The sequence below is a fragment of the Lissotriton vulgaris genome, chromosome 6 (genome assembly GCF_964263255.1).
Source record: "Lissotriton vulgaris chromosome 6, aLisVul1.2, whole genome shotgun sequence".
NCBI classification, from domain to species: domain Eukaryota; kingdom Metazoa; phylum Chordata; class Amphibia; order Caudata; family Salamandridae; genus Lissotriton; species Lissotriton vulgaris.
Genome location: NC_141694.1, coordinates 977,781,461 through 977,799,015, shown reverse-complemented (window position 1 = coordinate 977,799,015; position 17,555 = coordinate 977,781,461). Strand labels below are relative to the sequence as shown.

General features: G+C 42.8%; 1 protein-coding gene across 2 annotated transcripts in view; it reads right to left on the bottom strand.

Moving 5' to 3' along the window:
* The window catches only part of THEMIS (thymocyte selection associated), a 660,092-nt gene that overhangs the window by 171,540 nt on the left and 470,997 nt on the right, over positions 1-17,555 (bottom strand). For both annotated transcript variants that reach the window (XM_086927011.1, XM_086927012.1), the window contains exon 4: positions 15,870-16,927. In XM_086927011.1, coding sequence (XP_086783137.1) covers positions 15,870-16,927 — 1,058 coding nt within the window. The remainder of the gene's footprint in view (positions 1-15,869; positions 16,928-17,555) is intronic.

Sequence of the window (17,555 nt, the reverse complement as noted above, 5' to 3'; positions counted from 1 at the left end):
GAACTGATGATACAGTTTTTTGTCTAGCGGTTTGGTTATTACATCCCAATAGGGCTCTCGGGATAGGTCAAGTTTAAATGTTAGAAACCTGCCTGTAAGGCTATTATTGCTAGAGATTGAAACTCTTTTTGAACGAATCGAGGCCCAGAACAGGGATTTGAACTCTTGCTTGGAGGGGAAGGCATTAGATTGGGGGGATGACCAGAGATGTTCTAAGCCCATGTCGGTGAGGATGGTTTTCACTGCTGAGAACCATGGGATTTTCCCGGATCCAGTGATTGACCTGACCTCGGCTAGTTCTTTTGCGAAGAGGAACAGGTCAGGGGAGGACCATATTCGTCTCCACAGGGCCACCAGCCTAAATCTAGCCATCTCGTTGATCGGAGGGCACCCTAGATCCAGACAAAGGGGAATGGAGGGGGTCGACTGTGGAAGGCCTACTAAGTTCCGAAGGAACTTACACTGGATTTTAAATAGATTAAGCAGGTCCATATAGCCCCAAAGTTCAGCGCCATAAAGAATGGCAGTGTCAGGGGGAGGCTCAGACACCTGACTCACATTTGTTTTAGGAATTTTCCGTTCTCTCTCCCCCGACAGTCTGAGATCCAACTTTCTCTTTTTGACGTTGGGACTAGTATTGGGCACAGGGTGGTTTGTAGTTTCGGCAGGATTAGAGTTATTAAGGAGGAAGGTATCCAGATAACTGGCTAGGCTCGAGCCCCCCACTATTCTGTGAGTCATCCCCCTGGCTAACTTGTGAGACATCTATACTGTACCCTTCTTCCTTCAAGATAGAGGCTGATGGACTCACCCCCCCACTTTCTAAGTGGACGATAGCGTCCGTGGAAGAGGTATGAACGCAGTTAAAAGCAGCATGTGGTGCAGGGGAGGTAATAGTAGCTAGTCCCCCCAATGATGAGTGCTTGCCACTAATAAGGTCAATTGAGAGTCTTTTCTCGACCATAGCAATTTCCTTCTCCAGGATCCCCGTAGCCCGTGATATAAAAGCATCAAGGGGGCCTGATACGACTCCCTTAGTAGTGTGGATTTGCACTGATCGTTCTTTACCTGACCGTAATGGCATTGCAGGGGGAACGTAGGATTGGATCTCACAGTAGTTTTAGACTGACTTTGTTACACCAAAGAGCAGGATTTGGAGCTGCGAAGACCGCCGCCTACCTTAAGGCCCTCCGATCGGCCAGGGGTGGTGGGCCTAGGCCGGACTCTGCCATACTCGAACGACCTCAAACGGCCCGCTCTTTGCCCGGTCTCCGCCCCGGTCGCTCCTGCGCGCTCCTGCGGATGCTCCGCCCTAAGATATGGTGGAGGGCAGGGGGCGTTGCCGGCAGGGAGAGCGGCCACAGGTGAAGCACGCAGGGACTCCTGGACAATGGAGTCCCTGCTAGGCTGCTCGCAGCCCTGCCGGTGGACCAGTAAGTTTTTCAGGTTAGGGCTCCCCACCAGCGCCACACAGGGAGTTCACAGGCGCAGCGGGACCCGCGCAGCGGGTCCGGTAAGTCGTTGGTCGGTGCGGTGATGATAGGCAGAGATCCCGTGGCAGGTAGAAGGTCTCTTCAGGCACCCGCAAGCAGAACAGTCCACAGAGGTTTCCCGTTTCACAAGGGAGACGCTGCACTTTAGCACTGCAGTCAGGGGGCGTTGCCGGCAGGGAGAGCGGCCACAGGTAAAGCACGCAGGAACTCCTGGACAATGGAGTCCCTGCTAGGCTGCTCGCAGCCCTGCCGGTGGACCAGTAAGTTTTTCAGGTTAGGGCTCCCCACCAGCGCCACACTGGGAGTTCACAGGCGCAGCGGGACCCACGCAGCGGGTCCGACAAGTCATTGGTCGGTGCGGTGATGATAGGCAGAGATCCCGTGGCAGGTAGAAGGTCTCCTCAGGCACCCGCAAGCAGAACAGTCCACAGAGGTTTCCCGTTTCACAAGGGAGACGCTGCACTTTAGCTCTGCAGTCAGGGGGCGTTGCCGGCAGGGAGAGCGGCCACAGGTGAAGCACGCAGGGACTCCTGGACAATGGAGTCCCTGCTAGGCTGCTCGCAGCCCTGCTGGTGGACCAGTAAGTTTTTCAGGTTAGGGCTCCCCACCAGCGCCACACAGGGAGTTCACAGGCGCAGCGGGACCCGCGCAGCGGGTCCGGTAAGTCGTTGGTCTGAAAGATACTCCTCTTTCGAATCCTGATGGTACCCTATGGGTAGATGTTTGTGCTTTAAGCTTCCGAATGGAGAGACGACTGCAGCATATGCTGTCACAACTTTGCACACAATTGTTGAAACAGCACGTATTGCACAGAATGCAGCGCAAGCAGCGGAGTTGATAGCATTGACTAGAACGTGTGTGTTGTCAAAAGGAAAGAGAGTGAATGTTTATACTGATAGCCAATACGCATTTAGCGTGGCTCACAGTTTTGGTCGCTTGTGGAAAGAGAGAGGATTTCTTACTTCCCATGGTACGAAAATTCAACATGGACAATTAGTGAGTGAACTTCTTGAATCACTTACTTTGCCGACCCAAATTGCGATAGTAAAGTGTAGTGCGCATAAGAAGGTTACGGATGATGTGGGTCGAGGGAATGCATTTGCAGATGAAGTAGCGAGAGAAACGGCGAAAGATGTAACGAGTTGATGTATGTTGCAGGTCCTGCCAGATGGGTTGTGGAAGGAGGAATGTGTGAAGATACAACAGAAAGTGTGAAGATGATTCAGGCAGAAGCTACTGAGAAAGAATTGAGTATGTGGAGAGAGAGTACGGGAATGTTGGATTCAACAGGCTGTTGGGTTGAGTTGTCAGAGCACCAGCGATGGTTGTTGCCGGATGCATATGTGCTTCTGGTGGTTACTATGGCTCATGGGTTGGCTCACATTAGTTCAAAAGGGATATGTAAATTGTTGGCTCCGGTATGGCAGAATGGTGGAATTCCTAGGTGTGTTGAGAATTTGGTTAAACACTGCATGATTTGCTTGATGCATAATCCTGGAAAGGGAACCCCAACTCCAGCGGGTCATTTTGCTCCTCCAACGTATCCGTTCGAAGTGCTGCAGATAGACTACATTCATATGGAAAGATGCAATAACTTGAAGTATGTCCTTGTGGTTGTTTGTGCCTTTTCCAGATGGATAGAGGCCTACCCCCCTAAAGGATAATACTGCCTTGTCTACAGCCAACGTTTTGCTCAAAGAATTCTTTCCCAGATATGGCTTGCCGAGGATGATATGGAGTGATAATGGAAGTGAATATGTGGGTCAGATTATGAAGAAAGTATGTGCGGGTCTGGGTATTAAACAGAAATTTCAGGCTGCGAATCACCCCCAGTCAGCAGGCCTGGTCGAGTGCTATAGTGGCACTCTGAAGCTGAAGTTGGCCAAGGTGCAAGCGAGCTCTGGTTTTACATGGCTCGATGCCTTACCATTGGCACTTTTGTCCACGAGAACGACAGTACATTCTCGCGTGGGACTTAGCCCATACAAGATTGTTTTTGGACGTCCGGCGAATGTCTGGGGTGTGCTGAGGCCTAAGAAGTACAGTGATATCGAGTACCCTATGTTGGTTGACTACTTACATGATTCGACTGCTAAATTGCGTGTTCTTCACCAACAGGTCCATGACACTTTGCCTTCAGTTTCTGTAGACACAGGCCACACGATTCAACCTGGCGACTGGATTCTAACCAGGAATTTCCAGAGGTCAAAGAACTTGGAACCAAGATGGACCGGTCCATACCAAGTCCTGTTACCAACTCGGACTGCTATTAAGGTGTTCGGCAAGAAAAACTGGGTACATGGTACCCATTGCAAGAAGATTCCTTTGCCCTTACCGTACGATAAGTGGGTCCGGGAAGGTGTTGCCGATTCCGAGAGTGAAAGGGTTCCGAGATTTGTACCTTGTAGCGATGCACATCTGGAATGGACTCAGTCAGAACATGCGCATGATGAAGTCTTGCAAGAAGCTGTGCCGCCGTGTTTGAGACTTGATACTACGCACCCAGAGATACTCTTTCAGGATCAAACTGTGCCTGGTAAAGAACGCTACAACTTAAGGTCTAAAAAGGACAAATAAAATCTGAATTTTTTTGTGAATTGCACTCTTTCAGACAAGAGACTATTTTTCTTTTTCGAACCATCATCCGGGTTCAGCTGCAGGGTCGCGGTTTAAGATTTAAGGGGTGGCCCGCGTATTGATGAAAGGTCAGAGGTTCTAGGGACGTCTAGGACGCCTGGACACTCACTTGAGTAAAGAAGGAAAATTGCCGCGAGCAGCACGTTAGAGGTTGGAGTCTGTTGTAACTGAAAGAGATGTTGAGAGAATAGATCTTAAGACAAGATTTTGTACATTGATACATAGCAAATGTTTTATAATATTGTGCTTTTTGACGTTTTTAAGTATCACGTTAGCTTGTGTGGGTTGGACTGTCTATGCTACACAACAGACATCTGCACCCACCTCCAAACCTATGCTTTCTTTCACTACTGTTTCTTTACACCAGTTTTATATGTTGCCTGAACATGAACAGACAAGGAGATCAGAATTTGTCAACAACTCGTTCATACAGTTGTTGCCTCAGCATCAGTTAGTAGTAAATACCACTAATTGGTGGGTTTGTGGTCTTATGCCTCATACGACAGATAAAGGTATGCCATATTTGGTTTTGCCTTTTTCTTTTAATGGGTCTGTGTGGGCTTTTCAGACCATGTTTATCTATGCAAATGAGGTACGCCCCTTACGTTCCCTTAAAGATAACTCGAGCAATGGTGCCTTGATAAGGGGAATAGTAGCTATGATCCGAGATATTGATGCATATAATGCTATCCCTAGGGTTGAGGTGCAGGCTTACATTGGTTGGAATGTGACTGGATATAGTACCAGCTTGACAGAGAAGGAGAGACGAAAAAGGTCTCCCCCTATTTGGATTGTACCCCACCGAGGCCATTTTTGTTTGCAAGGTAATGGTCGGAATCCGAAAGCTCAGCTAGGTAAGAGTGTGTGTGCTCAAACCTATGTCTATTCATCTCGGACTTCTCCACCGTTTGTGCCAGCTAAAGACACATATTTTGTTTGCCATGACAGAGCCTACACATGGTTGCCACCTGATTTTTCAGGAACGTGTTATGTGGCGTTTCTGATTCCCCCTACATACACTACTGCTTCAGACTATCATAGAACGAGATATGGTAGAGGTGTCTTCAATCAGGAAGATTCTGCAGCACACAAAGTAGGAGATTTCTTCAAGGGCTTCCTGCCCTTTTGGGGTCCTATGATCAATAGTAGGCATATTCGACAGCTTGTCCGCGTTGTTGAAGCTACTATTAATGAGACAGCAGGTGCTCTTAGTAATGTTACAGCTGAGCTTCAAGCGGACCGCCTTATGACTTTGCAGAACCGTATGGTATTAGACATTATACTTGGAGATCGAGGAGGAGTATGTAAATTGATTGGATCCAGTTGCTGTGTTTACATACCAGATAATGCCCCTACAGTGTACCAAGCCATCTCTAGGTTGTATAAAATCTCCGAGTCTATCCATGTACACGAAGGAGACTGGTCATTGACGGTATGGTTTTGGGGACTGCTGTCCAAATGGGGATGGAAGACTCTGACATTCCTTGGTATGGTTTTAACCATCCTTTTCTCTTGTTGTCTTTGCATCCAGTGTGGTCCCGCCATTTGTAGTCTTTGTGCTACTATGTGTGTTCGGAGACCTGTCCCAAGAGAAGTAGAGAATAATAAGATGATGCTACAGCAACACCTTGATGACCTAATGAATATCGATATAGACCTAGATTCAGATTAACATGAGTCTTAGGTTATTGCCTACGTAATGGCAAAAGGAGGGTCTGAGGTTTTGTAATTGTCGAGTCTGACTCCATTTTGTTCTGTGCCACCATTTTGTGTTGCCCTCACGTAGGCCTGTGAAGGTAGCCTGGCGAACAAAGTGGCCTGGCCTTCTTAGTTCACGTATACATTAACTAGGTTTCTTTTTGACTCTGAAATGAACTGTAGGAAACAGACCTCTTCACCTGAAACTGACCTCGCAAAGCCAATTTCCCTGATCGATGTTTGTCTGAGATTGCCAATCAATGTTCAGGACATCGTTAACTTTTAGTTTCCTTGCACATGCCTTATCTTGTTCAGCATCTGTTACTGTTTCTTTTTTATGTTTCTTCATTACATGGGTTATGCTTTCAATTATAGGTTTGTCCGGCTTGTGGAGATTGAATTTGGGACATTCCTAATAATTAACTTTTGGGTTGGGATACTGTAAATTGAGTTTTTGTTATGTGATACTTTGTTTGAAAATGTACCTTATTGGCTAGAATTTTGTGCAGTAGGTGTACATTTATAATGTGAATATTGGGTATAAAAAAGGAGACGTCTCGCCTTAGTAAAATGAGCAGTCTCCTGAGAATTTACACTGTGATGTATTTCTAGGATCACTGTTACTAGCTGCAGCTAATAAACTTGGTCTCTGATGCCATCCAGAAGTATTCTGTGTCTCTGTATACCAAGACAGGTGAACTCGAAGATCTTAGGCGTGCCCCTGACGCCGCTGGGTTAAACCCCGGTTCTTCAGACCTTGCTGGTCCAAACCGTACACTTTCTTGACTTCCTGCATAGGTTGCTGTTGCCAAGGCTTGTTAGTGCTCCCACCGGACACTGACCCCTCAGCACTCGACATCCTTCGCGGGACAGCTTGCATTCAGCTCCTGGTCATCCTAAACTTTGCCTAGTCTCTTACAGCTGCAGAGTCAAGAACACCGTAAACTATCCTGAAGTACCCAACTATCGGTGGGCAGTCGTCTACCGAGCCCCAGGTCACTCTCAAGTGACCCAGACTCTGTTCCCTCTACTTTCAGGTACTCTTTGACAAGAATCTACATTTGGATACCACCGGACATTCTTCTCCCTTCCAGCAGTGGCACATTCTTGAAGTCCTCCATTGAGTTAGACTCCCGTTTCCGAGGCCCCTTCATCCCTATGCCCCCGGCTTCCCTGGGACCGGTAACTTGGGTACTTTGGTATCCATGGGTGGGGTGGCTCTCCAACCTTCTTTCTTCAATGGGGTTTCTTCTAAGTCCACAGGGAAGGGTCCCCAATCTTTAATACTCCAACCTCTACTTTCACGTAGAGTTTTACGAAGCACGCACTTGTCTTCCCACATTGCACATGTCCTCTATGGGGTCCCTAACTACTCACCTTGGGTGGGTCTTTGGAGTCCCAGTGATTCTACGTCATCTCGAAATTGTTTTGACTTGAGTTGTGGTTCACATACCACTTCTAGTGTATTGTTTGGTCCCCCCCTTGGGCCTGCTGTGTATTAGTGCTATTTCCTGTGATTTCTTTGCAATACTATTGTGTGCTTTGTGTATATCTCTGTGTTGGAGATACTGGAACATACTTGAGTGTATTAGATAATAAATACATATTTTTATAAATACCTTGTGTGGTTCTGTTTCATTTAATCTATACTATAAGATTGCATTCTGGTAAAACAAGCTGCTTTACACTCAATCAAGACTTAGCGGAAGGCTGCTTTCCACAGCTACCACTTGGATAGCTTTCTAAGGTTGTCTGAGTCCTCTTAAATCACCATAGGGGTTGTCTGGATTGGTGCATGGTGCCCACTTTAAGTAGTGGACATCATATACCAGGCCAACTTCTCACAGTACTTAATTACAGCACAATAACAGGTACGTTTAACATAAACTTCAGTGTCTAAAATGCAGGGTGATTTCCGCATAATTTTTCTTGGCCCACATTTTGTCGCTTTGTATGACGCATCCGTATAGTACTTTTGAGGCTAAGATTTTTACTAATGTTTTGAAGAAATTTATAAATCAGACAAAGTCAAACAAATAATTACCAGATCTGAGTTCTATTATTTGGTTATTATATTTTAAATGACTTGGCAATGTTTCATAAAACATTTATTTGCCAGACATTTAGCCAATTCCTGAATTAATTATTGTATTTTTTCTGAGGTTATCTAAAACATAGTTCAGCTCCTTAACTATGAAAAGATACAATAGTGTGGCAATAATACATCAGTTTAATGTTTTTCTGTATACTTAGTTTTACTCCTGTAATAAAAGCTATTAATTCCTTCATGTAGTTCACTTTTGAACACGTCATGTGGTCATATTTACTGCTTTAAACTTCTTTGATACTACTTCAAGTCAGTACTTATTTAAGGGAACTTTTCTAGCCACATGCGTTCAATACTCTGCAGTAGCCACTAAACTACATAATTGGCTTTTGAAATACTTATGTTCTTTGTGCTTCCTTTGAGGAAACAGATTAAAATTTCAGATTGTAATTTTTGGATCATCTTCATATTATCTGGATAATATCCTCCATTCATTTTGATTTACGCAGACCCTAATTGTTCATGCCATCATCCTCATACTCAAGGAAGAGAATTTATCCATCCAAGTCGTGTATACCATGAGGCTGCCTCCTAGCGATAAGACATCTAGAGCATGTCCAATATCTAAGGGTATGTTAAAAAATAATGTCACCTTGACTTTTACAAACTCTCTCAAAATGAATGGTAAAGTAAGTTATAGTGAGTTCTAGTGATATCTATCTACAACCACAAGAATCATATATCACCATCTAAGCATATGCTAAACGATCATATAAGTTAAAAACCACATTGACAAACCCTTCCCAATGTATACCTAACAAGTATTACTTCTCTCTAATTCATATACAGGCAGACAACATGTTCTGATCTTTTATTTGTGACTAAACTACTACTGTTTACTAATGTTACTAAAAGTACTACAACTCCCAGAATGCAAATCACAGATGTATTTCTTTTGCACATGATATTTAGACATTTAAAACATTCTTAGTTACTCATTGCAACTTATGGTGAAGTTGCATTTTAAATTGTTTAAGTCTGAACATGCCACTATTAGAAAGTTCTGAACACAAACAGGATCTAGCTGTAATTTTTCAACTCTCTTCTTTTTGGAATCGAGGACAAAAAATTGATTCATCTTGTCCCATGAATTTAATCACATATCTTTCATTAACATCTTAGCATTCATGGTAGATTTTCAACATGTCATGAAAAGAGACCACTTAAACATTTTCAAAATACATGATTTACCCCTTAGCCCTAGACTAGGCTGCTCGGAACTGAGCTGTAACACAAATAAAAAAATCAATATGCATGAAACACCAAACGTATGTAAAAAAATTACAAAGGATTGCAGCATCTACGATTAGATGAATAGAAATCGACTATTTACCATAAATGTTGAAATGTTAATTAAAGATATGAGATTAAAATCACGGGCCAAGATTAATCAATTTTCTTGTCCTTGTTAAAAAAAGAAGAGGGTTATAAAATTACAGCTAAACCCGGTTTGTGTTTAGAGATGTTATTGGCCCAATCTAGCAAGGTAGGAGCCCAACCCCTTGGTACAATACTCTTAGAAAGTTGGCATTTTCTTACTTAACCTTTACGTGTCTCTGCCTGTTTCTGGATACACATCTGGGTTGGTTGACAGCTGTGATTTGTGCATTCCCTCTAGACAGTCACACAAAGAGAGCTGGGGTGTGACATCTGCATCCCAATGGCCCTTCACCAGGCTGATGGCCCTTCCTGAAGTAGATTGGGAGGGAGGAGCTGACCCTTGCACCTGAATAGGGCTGTGCCTGTCCCCACACAATGAGCTGCATACCCCCTATAGAACATCTGGAGCCAGGGCAGGAAAGGCAGGGACCTTGTGATCGTCAAAAGGCTCTTTGAAGTCTCCCCCACATCAAAGGCACTACTAGGTACAAGTATCGGACCCCAACACCACCAAATGAGAACTTTGCTGAAACCAAGGCAATTCTGCGAGGAAGAGCTAATGTGCTGTAAGAGGGACTGCCACTTTTCTACCTGCTTTGCTGTGTTGAGCTGCTGCTTCTTGTCTTGGAGTGAGTGGATTGGGCCTGCTCTCTACATCCTTGAACCCAAGTTCTCCAAGGGCTTGTTGCCTTGCTCCCTGTTTTGAAGTCATTTGCCATCAGAAACTTCCTTCAAGTAGGCTTCAGCTGCTGGACTCTTCCAACTACGAGTCCTGCCCTGCCAAGAGGTCTCAATCCAGTCCTGAACCTTGGAAGTGGGGTCTCTAGCTGTTTTACTGCAAAAGTGATGCAGTGATGACTTTGCACCGATCGGAACTGACGCAGTGCCCTTAGACACCGATCCGATCTGAAAACATACCTGCATGGCTCAACAACGACACGGGAGCCAACTGAGAAGTTGAACTTAGGCGCAGTGCCAATCCAAGGTCCCGAATGCAAGGCTCGACAACAACGCAGCACCTTTATTGCAAAAGGTTAGACAGCGATGCATGACCAAACTGCAATGCTTGCAGCATCGACAGGAATGCATTAATTGGAACCAACACATCAAAACTTGAAAGCAGACACTTGCTCCATCCAGGGGACTTTTTAGCAGGCCCTGCGTGGGTCCTTTAGCTGGCCAGCTCTCCATCTCTGTCAGCCAGAAACCTTGGATTTATCCTGGTCGAGCGCGACCTCAAGTAACCCCCAAGTACCATTGACTTTAAAGCACTATATTGCAGTTTATTATTTAAAAATAAATATCTCAAATTCTATGTATTGGATTTTAGTCATTAAAGTCTTGTTTTACTCAGATAAATATACGCAATTTTTCTAAACTGGAATGGAGTCTTTTTGCGGTGTTTCACTGCGTTACTGCAATTAAAGTGTGCACAAATACTTTCCACATTACCTCTCAAGTTAAGCTTGACTGCTCTGTACCAAACTACAAGAGAGTGAGCACAGGTTCATTTAGACTGTGTATCTGGCTTACCCTGACTAGGATTGGGGACCCTGCTTAAACAGGGTGCAAACCTCTTCCAAACATAATTATTTTTCTAATCTGGTGAGAAGTCTTTTTGTGGTGTTTTCGTTGTGTTACTGTGTTTTGCATAAATGCTTTACACGCTGCCTCTTCAGTTAAGGCTGACTGTTCTGTGCCAAGCTAACAGAGGATGAGCACAGGTTAACTTTTAGTGTCTATATTATTTACCCATGTTAGGATAGTGGTTCCTGCTAGGACAGGGTGCATACCTCTACAAACCAGAAACCCAATTCCTAACATTTGATAACATAACTTGTTCCGACTAATCGGTGGTTTTAGATCATGTGGTAAAATGGCATGAGATGTTAGCTCGAGTGTGAATTTACACGTGTTAAAACAGCATGCAATTTCATAAGTTCTAAAACCAAACAAAGACTAGCAGCAGGACTAGTAGCTTTTCAAGGGAAAATATTCATAAAGGTGTCTTCCAGTCAAATGCAGGGAGAAATGAAGAAAATTAAGAAAACAGTCCTGAAATCATATGTATTGAACACACATGAAAACAGAAATCGATGAGACTTAAGCCACAAAATGTATTCTTTCCGCAAAAACAGCACCAACCAATAACAGTGCCACAATGACCACAGTTCATGACATCACAAAGGAGATAAAATCAACTTTAGTTTAGATATATAAATCCAGACCACCAGAGAAGCACTCACAAACCCCTGCAGCCACCAAAATTAGGCACAACATTATTGGTGCATTTTGCCCAGTCCTCCTACAACATGCCGTACTGTTGGAAGAAGTTGCACAAGATCTAAGAGCAATGCCTGACTCTAGAGAGGAGAAAACCCGAGGTTCCCTTTCAACATATTGTAGTTAAGTACCGTACAAACTATAATTTTGAGATGGAGACATTAGGAAAAGCACTTGGGCCAAACACTGGCATACTGAATGCGCTGTCATAACTCATCATATTACTGGCTATACTTTTTTTTTGGCAATAGGCTTAAACCAGCAAACAGTGAGTCTGGCACGTGGATTAGCTCAGCCTACATTCTCGTAAATTATGCATCTAGCCTCCTGTAACTCCTACAAGTAAAAGAAAATACACAATGGACATGACCCTCCCCTGTCTGGGCCTAAGGGTTAGTTGCGTTGTGGTGTCATCTGTTGTCACTTTGTTCCAGCTGTGTTTCCTCGGGATCTCTAACACAGGTCTCTTCAGGTCATTCAATCATTTGTCATATCATCCTCATCCTGTGATCAAGTGGGCAAGGCATTTATCCTGTTTATGATGGACTGCCAATGCCTGGAACGAACCTTTGTGGAGATATTGGAGATGAGGTTCCCAAATAACCTTGCTTCGGTGTTTAACAGTCCTCCTTCACTAGAGCTACAGCTTACTGGTTTAAGAATTTGAAATTACCAGAGCCTACTGCTGTGTGTGCATGCACACATAGGTATTGGAGAGAAGATGTTCCAATTGCTGTCTGGGCACCTAGGTGCAGAGGATGGCAGTGTATGTGGATAGATATTTTGACATATTCTGTGCTATCAAAATGAGCAGGGGCCTCTCTTTAATTATTATGGATTGTTTATTGCATTTGTATTTATGCTGTAATATTGTAAGTGTTCTATTTCATATGGTTGATTGTTGTTTTATAATTTGCAATTGTATAATTTCTCCTTTCTCTCGTTTTTAATTGCTATCATACTCTGCTTTACAGCTATTTCTTCCTTAGATTGTTCGATACCTTTTGAAAATCCATTACGCTTTTTACCTTCATATGTATTTATTTAATTACTGTATTAGTGTTTCCATAACCTTGTTTCTCCTTTCCTCCCTCCCCCCTCCTTTCTTCTCCTTTCTTTCAAACGTTTTATAACACAAAGGTCTATATGCAACTATTTTCGATTCATTATTTCCTGTTTTTATATTGCGTAAATCTCAATTCACTTAATGTTTTTACATATCACTTGAAAGCTACTTGATTGTTATACTTGGTTGCCTTTCTTACAAATAAAATCTATGTTTAAACTTAAAAAAAAAATAGAAGGGGCTTGAATTTGCAGCTTTTGGGGGCACATTCTACATGGCTGCTGTCCTCTAGGAGAGGAAAGTGCCAGAAAGGGATTTATTCCAAAGCTAAAGTTATGCAGTGTGATGCAGTCTATATTATTGAGACTTGGCAACTGAGTGAAGCAGTCACTGCTCTTTGTGTTATTGTCTGTTTCCAGACTCCATAGAAACTACCACACTAGCCCTATAGAGGTCGAACAATTGAAACAGTTCTCAACACATAGGGGCTGATTATGATTGCGGTTTTTCCTCATCCTCGGGGCCGGCGGAAGCCACCGCCGGCCCCGAGGATGCGGAAAAACCGCAACGGACTGACCAAGGACCCACCGCCACATTAGGATGGATGGTGGGTCCTGGTTTCCGTCCGCAGCTTTTCCGCCGCGGTCGGCTTACAACCGCGGCGGAAAAGCTCTGATATGGTGACGGTGTCTCTCAGACACCGTCCGCCATATCAGGATGGGCTTTTAAAAGTGCTTTTCCGCGGCGGGTTTTCCGCCGTGGAAAAGCATACGGATCTTCACCTAGGGGGCCCGTTGCGGGCCCCCTAGGTGAAGGGGGGGTGGGGGGTGCACATGGGGGGTACCTATGGTACCCCCCTGCATTTGCATGCAGAAAGCGGCAGGCACCGCGCGGTGCCTGCCTCTTTCTGCATGCAAATGCAATGCGTGCATTTTTAACATTGCCGTGGGTGCAGCTTGAAGCTGCACCCACTGCAATGTTAAAAATAGAGGATGTGACCGCCAGGGTGGCGGTCACATCCTAATCGCACAGGAGGGGACTCCGCAGCCCATGCGGATGTCCCCTCCTCCTCAATGATCGCGGACGGACGCAAGTCCGTCCGCGATCATAATCGGCCCCTTAATGCGGTTTTGCTCAACAAATGAACTTTCAAAAACGATGTAAAGCAACAAAAACAAGTATGTTCTTCAAAGAAAATTATTATTTATATTTTTGCATTCAATTTGTCAAATTTGCAAGGGTACATAATCGAAACTAATTGCATATAAGTCTTAGGTATATGGAAGTGACAAAACGATCCATTGGTACATAAGAAACAATCCAGTCTAAAAAATATATATAAAATTGACTTCTTTTAGAAATAATAAATAGAAAGTCAAAAGTGAAATGTAGACTTGGACTGGTATGTCGACGTTTCGGTCTCACAGGTAATATCCAAAGACCATCATCAGGACAGTGAATTTAATGCAATGTGGATGACCCTTATAGTGAAATTAGGAAAAGCTATGAAAAATGGAGGCTGCAGTTCAACATGAGGGTGACTGTTCAAAGTCAAACGCGAAGGCTCCTCAACGTCAGATCAAAACTGAACACATCAGTTTTGATCTGACGTTGAGGAGCCTTCGCGTTTGCTACGCCGTTTTTTTCAAAAACATTTGGAACCTTGAGATTAACAACAAAGACACTACCTGTATGAACATAACTACAGGGAAGATTTGGCGGTCCTTCAAGGCTATGAATTTTTGACATTGAACAGTCACCCTCATGTTGAACTGCAGCCTCCATTTTTCATAGCTTTTCCCAATTTCACTATAAGGGTCATCCACATTGCATTAAATTCACTGTCCTGATGATGGTCTTTGGATATTACCTGTGAGACCGAAACTTCGACATACCAGTCCAAGTCTACATTTCACTTTTGACTTTCTATTTATTATTTCTAAAAGAAGTCAATTTTATATATATTTTTTAGACTGGATTGTTTCTTATGTACCAATGGATCGTTTTGTCACTTCCATGTACCTAAGACTTATATGCAATTAGTTTCGATTATGTACCCTTGCAGATTTGACAAATTGAATGCAAAAATATAAATAATAATTTTCTTTGAAGAACATACTTGTTTGTGTTGCTTTACATAGTTTTTGAAAGTTCATTTGTTGAGCAAAACCACATTAAGTGTTGACAACTGTTTCAATTGTTCGACCTCTATAGGGCTAGTGTGGTAGTTTCTATGGAGTCAGGAAACAGACAATAACACAAAGAGCAGTGACTGCTTCACTCAGTTGCCAAGTCTCAATAATATAGACTGCATCACACTGCATAACTTTAGCTTTTGAATAAATCCCTTGCTGGCACTTTCCTCTTTAAACATTACGGTTGCCCAAGCCCGCAAGGGTCTATTGGGTCACCCACCCCTATAACCAGTCCTCTAGGAGAGACAACCCTGTTGGCATGCATATGTTCAGTGGCTGCTCAAATGCAGCTGGAATTTAGTATGCAAAGACTGTTTAAAATGGTGATATCTTGTCGAATTGTGCAGTTTTTGAGCATGCACACACTCCCAGTGGTTCTGGTGTGTGCTAAAACCTGCATATAATTATCAAATGCGTTAATATTACACTATGCAATATGAACATGTAATCTCATATTTCACCTACAGTATTATCATTAAGTTTGGCTATCAGCAGGGGCGTTTTTCCATGAGGTTTAATGCTCAACTTAAAAGGAGCCTATTACAATTCTGTGTACATTGACAAAACACCATCTTTGATAATATCAATTCTAAGTTAGCTATTTGGCATCAAAAACAATGTGTTTTCTCATGTTGTAAAATAAAAACAAAACTCAATAACAGCAAAACAAAAGTGGAGAAAAAGCATACTATTTGAGACTGTAAAAGTTGTTTCCCTTATGGTGCATTTATAATTTACAAATTCTACATCAGTTACTTGGTTTGTTGGGAATTAGGAAATTTCGGTGAGTGTGTCCGGAGGTTAAAACGTGAAAAATAAAATTATCACAGACTCTTGTTCCTTTAACAGAGATGTTACAAGCTCATTATGGGTAAACCTATTCCCACATATTTAAAGGTGTCTGAAGGTAGTAAACAAAAATAACAATAAAATCAGAATTATTGGGTGAAATTAAATAAGTCTACAAGATTTGCTTTAAACTGTTACACATCATTACAGTTTTGCCTTACCTTTGGAGGCCTTGGTGGGGTTGAAACACATGGCACTGGTACACTAAGGCATGTTTGTTTTGTTGGCATCTGCATCGGCATTTTAGGTGGCCGAGGTGGTGGTTGTTTTGCAGGATTTTCATATCTTCGCACCATGTAATACTGTTCTTCAGTAATCTCTTCGACAAGTGTCTTCGAAGGTGAAATTGCAGGTTCCTCCACAATCTTGTTAACCAGTTGAACACACATGCTTACTCGATGAACAGGTATTTCCCAGACCTCCTTGGGCTTGTCAACCACACTGACAAGCAAGAAGGCATCTGTGATTTCTTCTTCAAGCTGTAGGCATGGAATAGCTGCTAAAACATCCTCTCCCACAGTATTAAGATCCCTCACAGAAACCTTTACATTAAAGGGAAACTGGACTGTCTTACAAAGTTCTGACAGACTGTATTGTGTTTTGTCATGAATTACTTCAACAAAGCCACCTTCTATGTACATGGGTAGTAGAGATTTCTCATAGGTGTTTCCTACAATTTTTTCACACTGTAACACATCAATCGCTGTTTTCGTTCCCTCGTTTCCAATTTCCAGAGTCTCACGCTGCAAAACAAGGAACTGATCGCCTACTAATATGGACGATACCTTTTCATGGAAAGAATCATATGCTTTAGTTGCTACTACATGAAGGGCCTCATTGGTGTTTTTTCCAATCTCTAGGTCATACGCAGTTGGGAATGCCCGTGGCCTTCTCTTGAACTTTCCTTTGTAGCTTCTTGGAATTAAGAAATGTTTTTGGGAGGAATTGCTTCTGATCTCAGAAGCTAAGGTTCGCTGTGCATGAGCCTTTTTGTGGAACACAATTTCACTTCCGTGTTTGAATACGTTGTAAGCATGTTGGCAGGGATAGCCAATAGGCTCTTCTATGACTTCTGCAACCATAGGAAACTCCTTGCTAGTTCTTTCAAAAATGTCCAATAACGAGAATGGCTGAACAAAACAGTTCACATCACATTGCTCAGTTACATCTTTCACTTCAATATCAAGATCAGATAGGATGTGAACAATATCCTTTCGAACTGGAAAAAAGAAAGTATATGTTTTTAACACCAACAATTAAACACCTGCGTCAAATGTTAAATATATTTTCTTTACAGTTTGCCTACGTATGTGAGTTATTTCGGTTTGCAGCCAATATTTAAAAATATATTTGGAACAGTCATAGGCATTTGCTGATGAGTCTAGGAAATGTGTTTCTTTAAAATAAACATGGGGGAGGAGACATTTAAGTTAAAGAATTTCCTGGCCATGTTAAAGAATTCTTTACCTGCTTCAGTTTGTAATTCAACATTTTTTGAATTAAAATGATAGTGTTGCTTCTTTTTGCATGAGTTTACCATTGGTTTTGATTACCCAAATTGGAATTTGACCATTTGTCAATAACTGTGCCCCTCTGCAGATCCCAGATATGTTGAAGGAAAATGTGTATTACACAGGGTACTGAGGTGTTGATTGTTTTTTTTTCTTTGGACTATGAATGTGTTTTTTGGGTAATCCTTTCACTTTCTTTGTAACAAACTTTTACTTCGCCTGGCCTATTTACCACATTCACATGTATATGTGTATATGTCAGGTTACATTTTTTGAGTGCTTCTATTTCACAAAAAACAGTCGTAAAAAAACTAATACTTAACAAGGACTTAGACG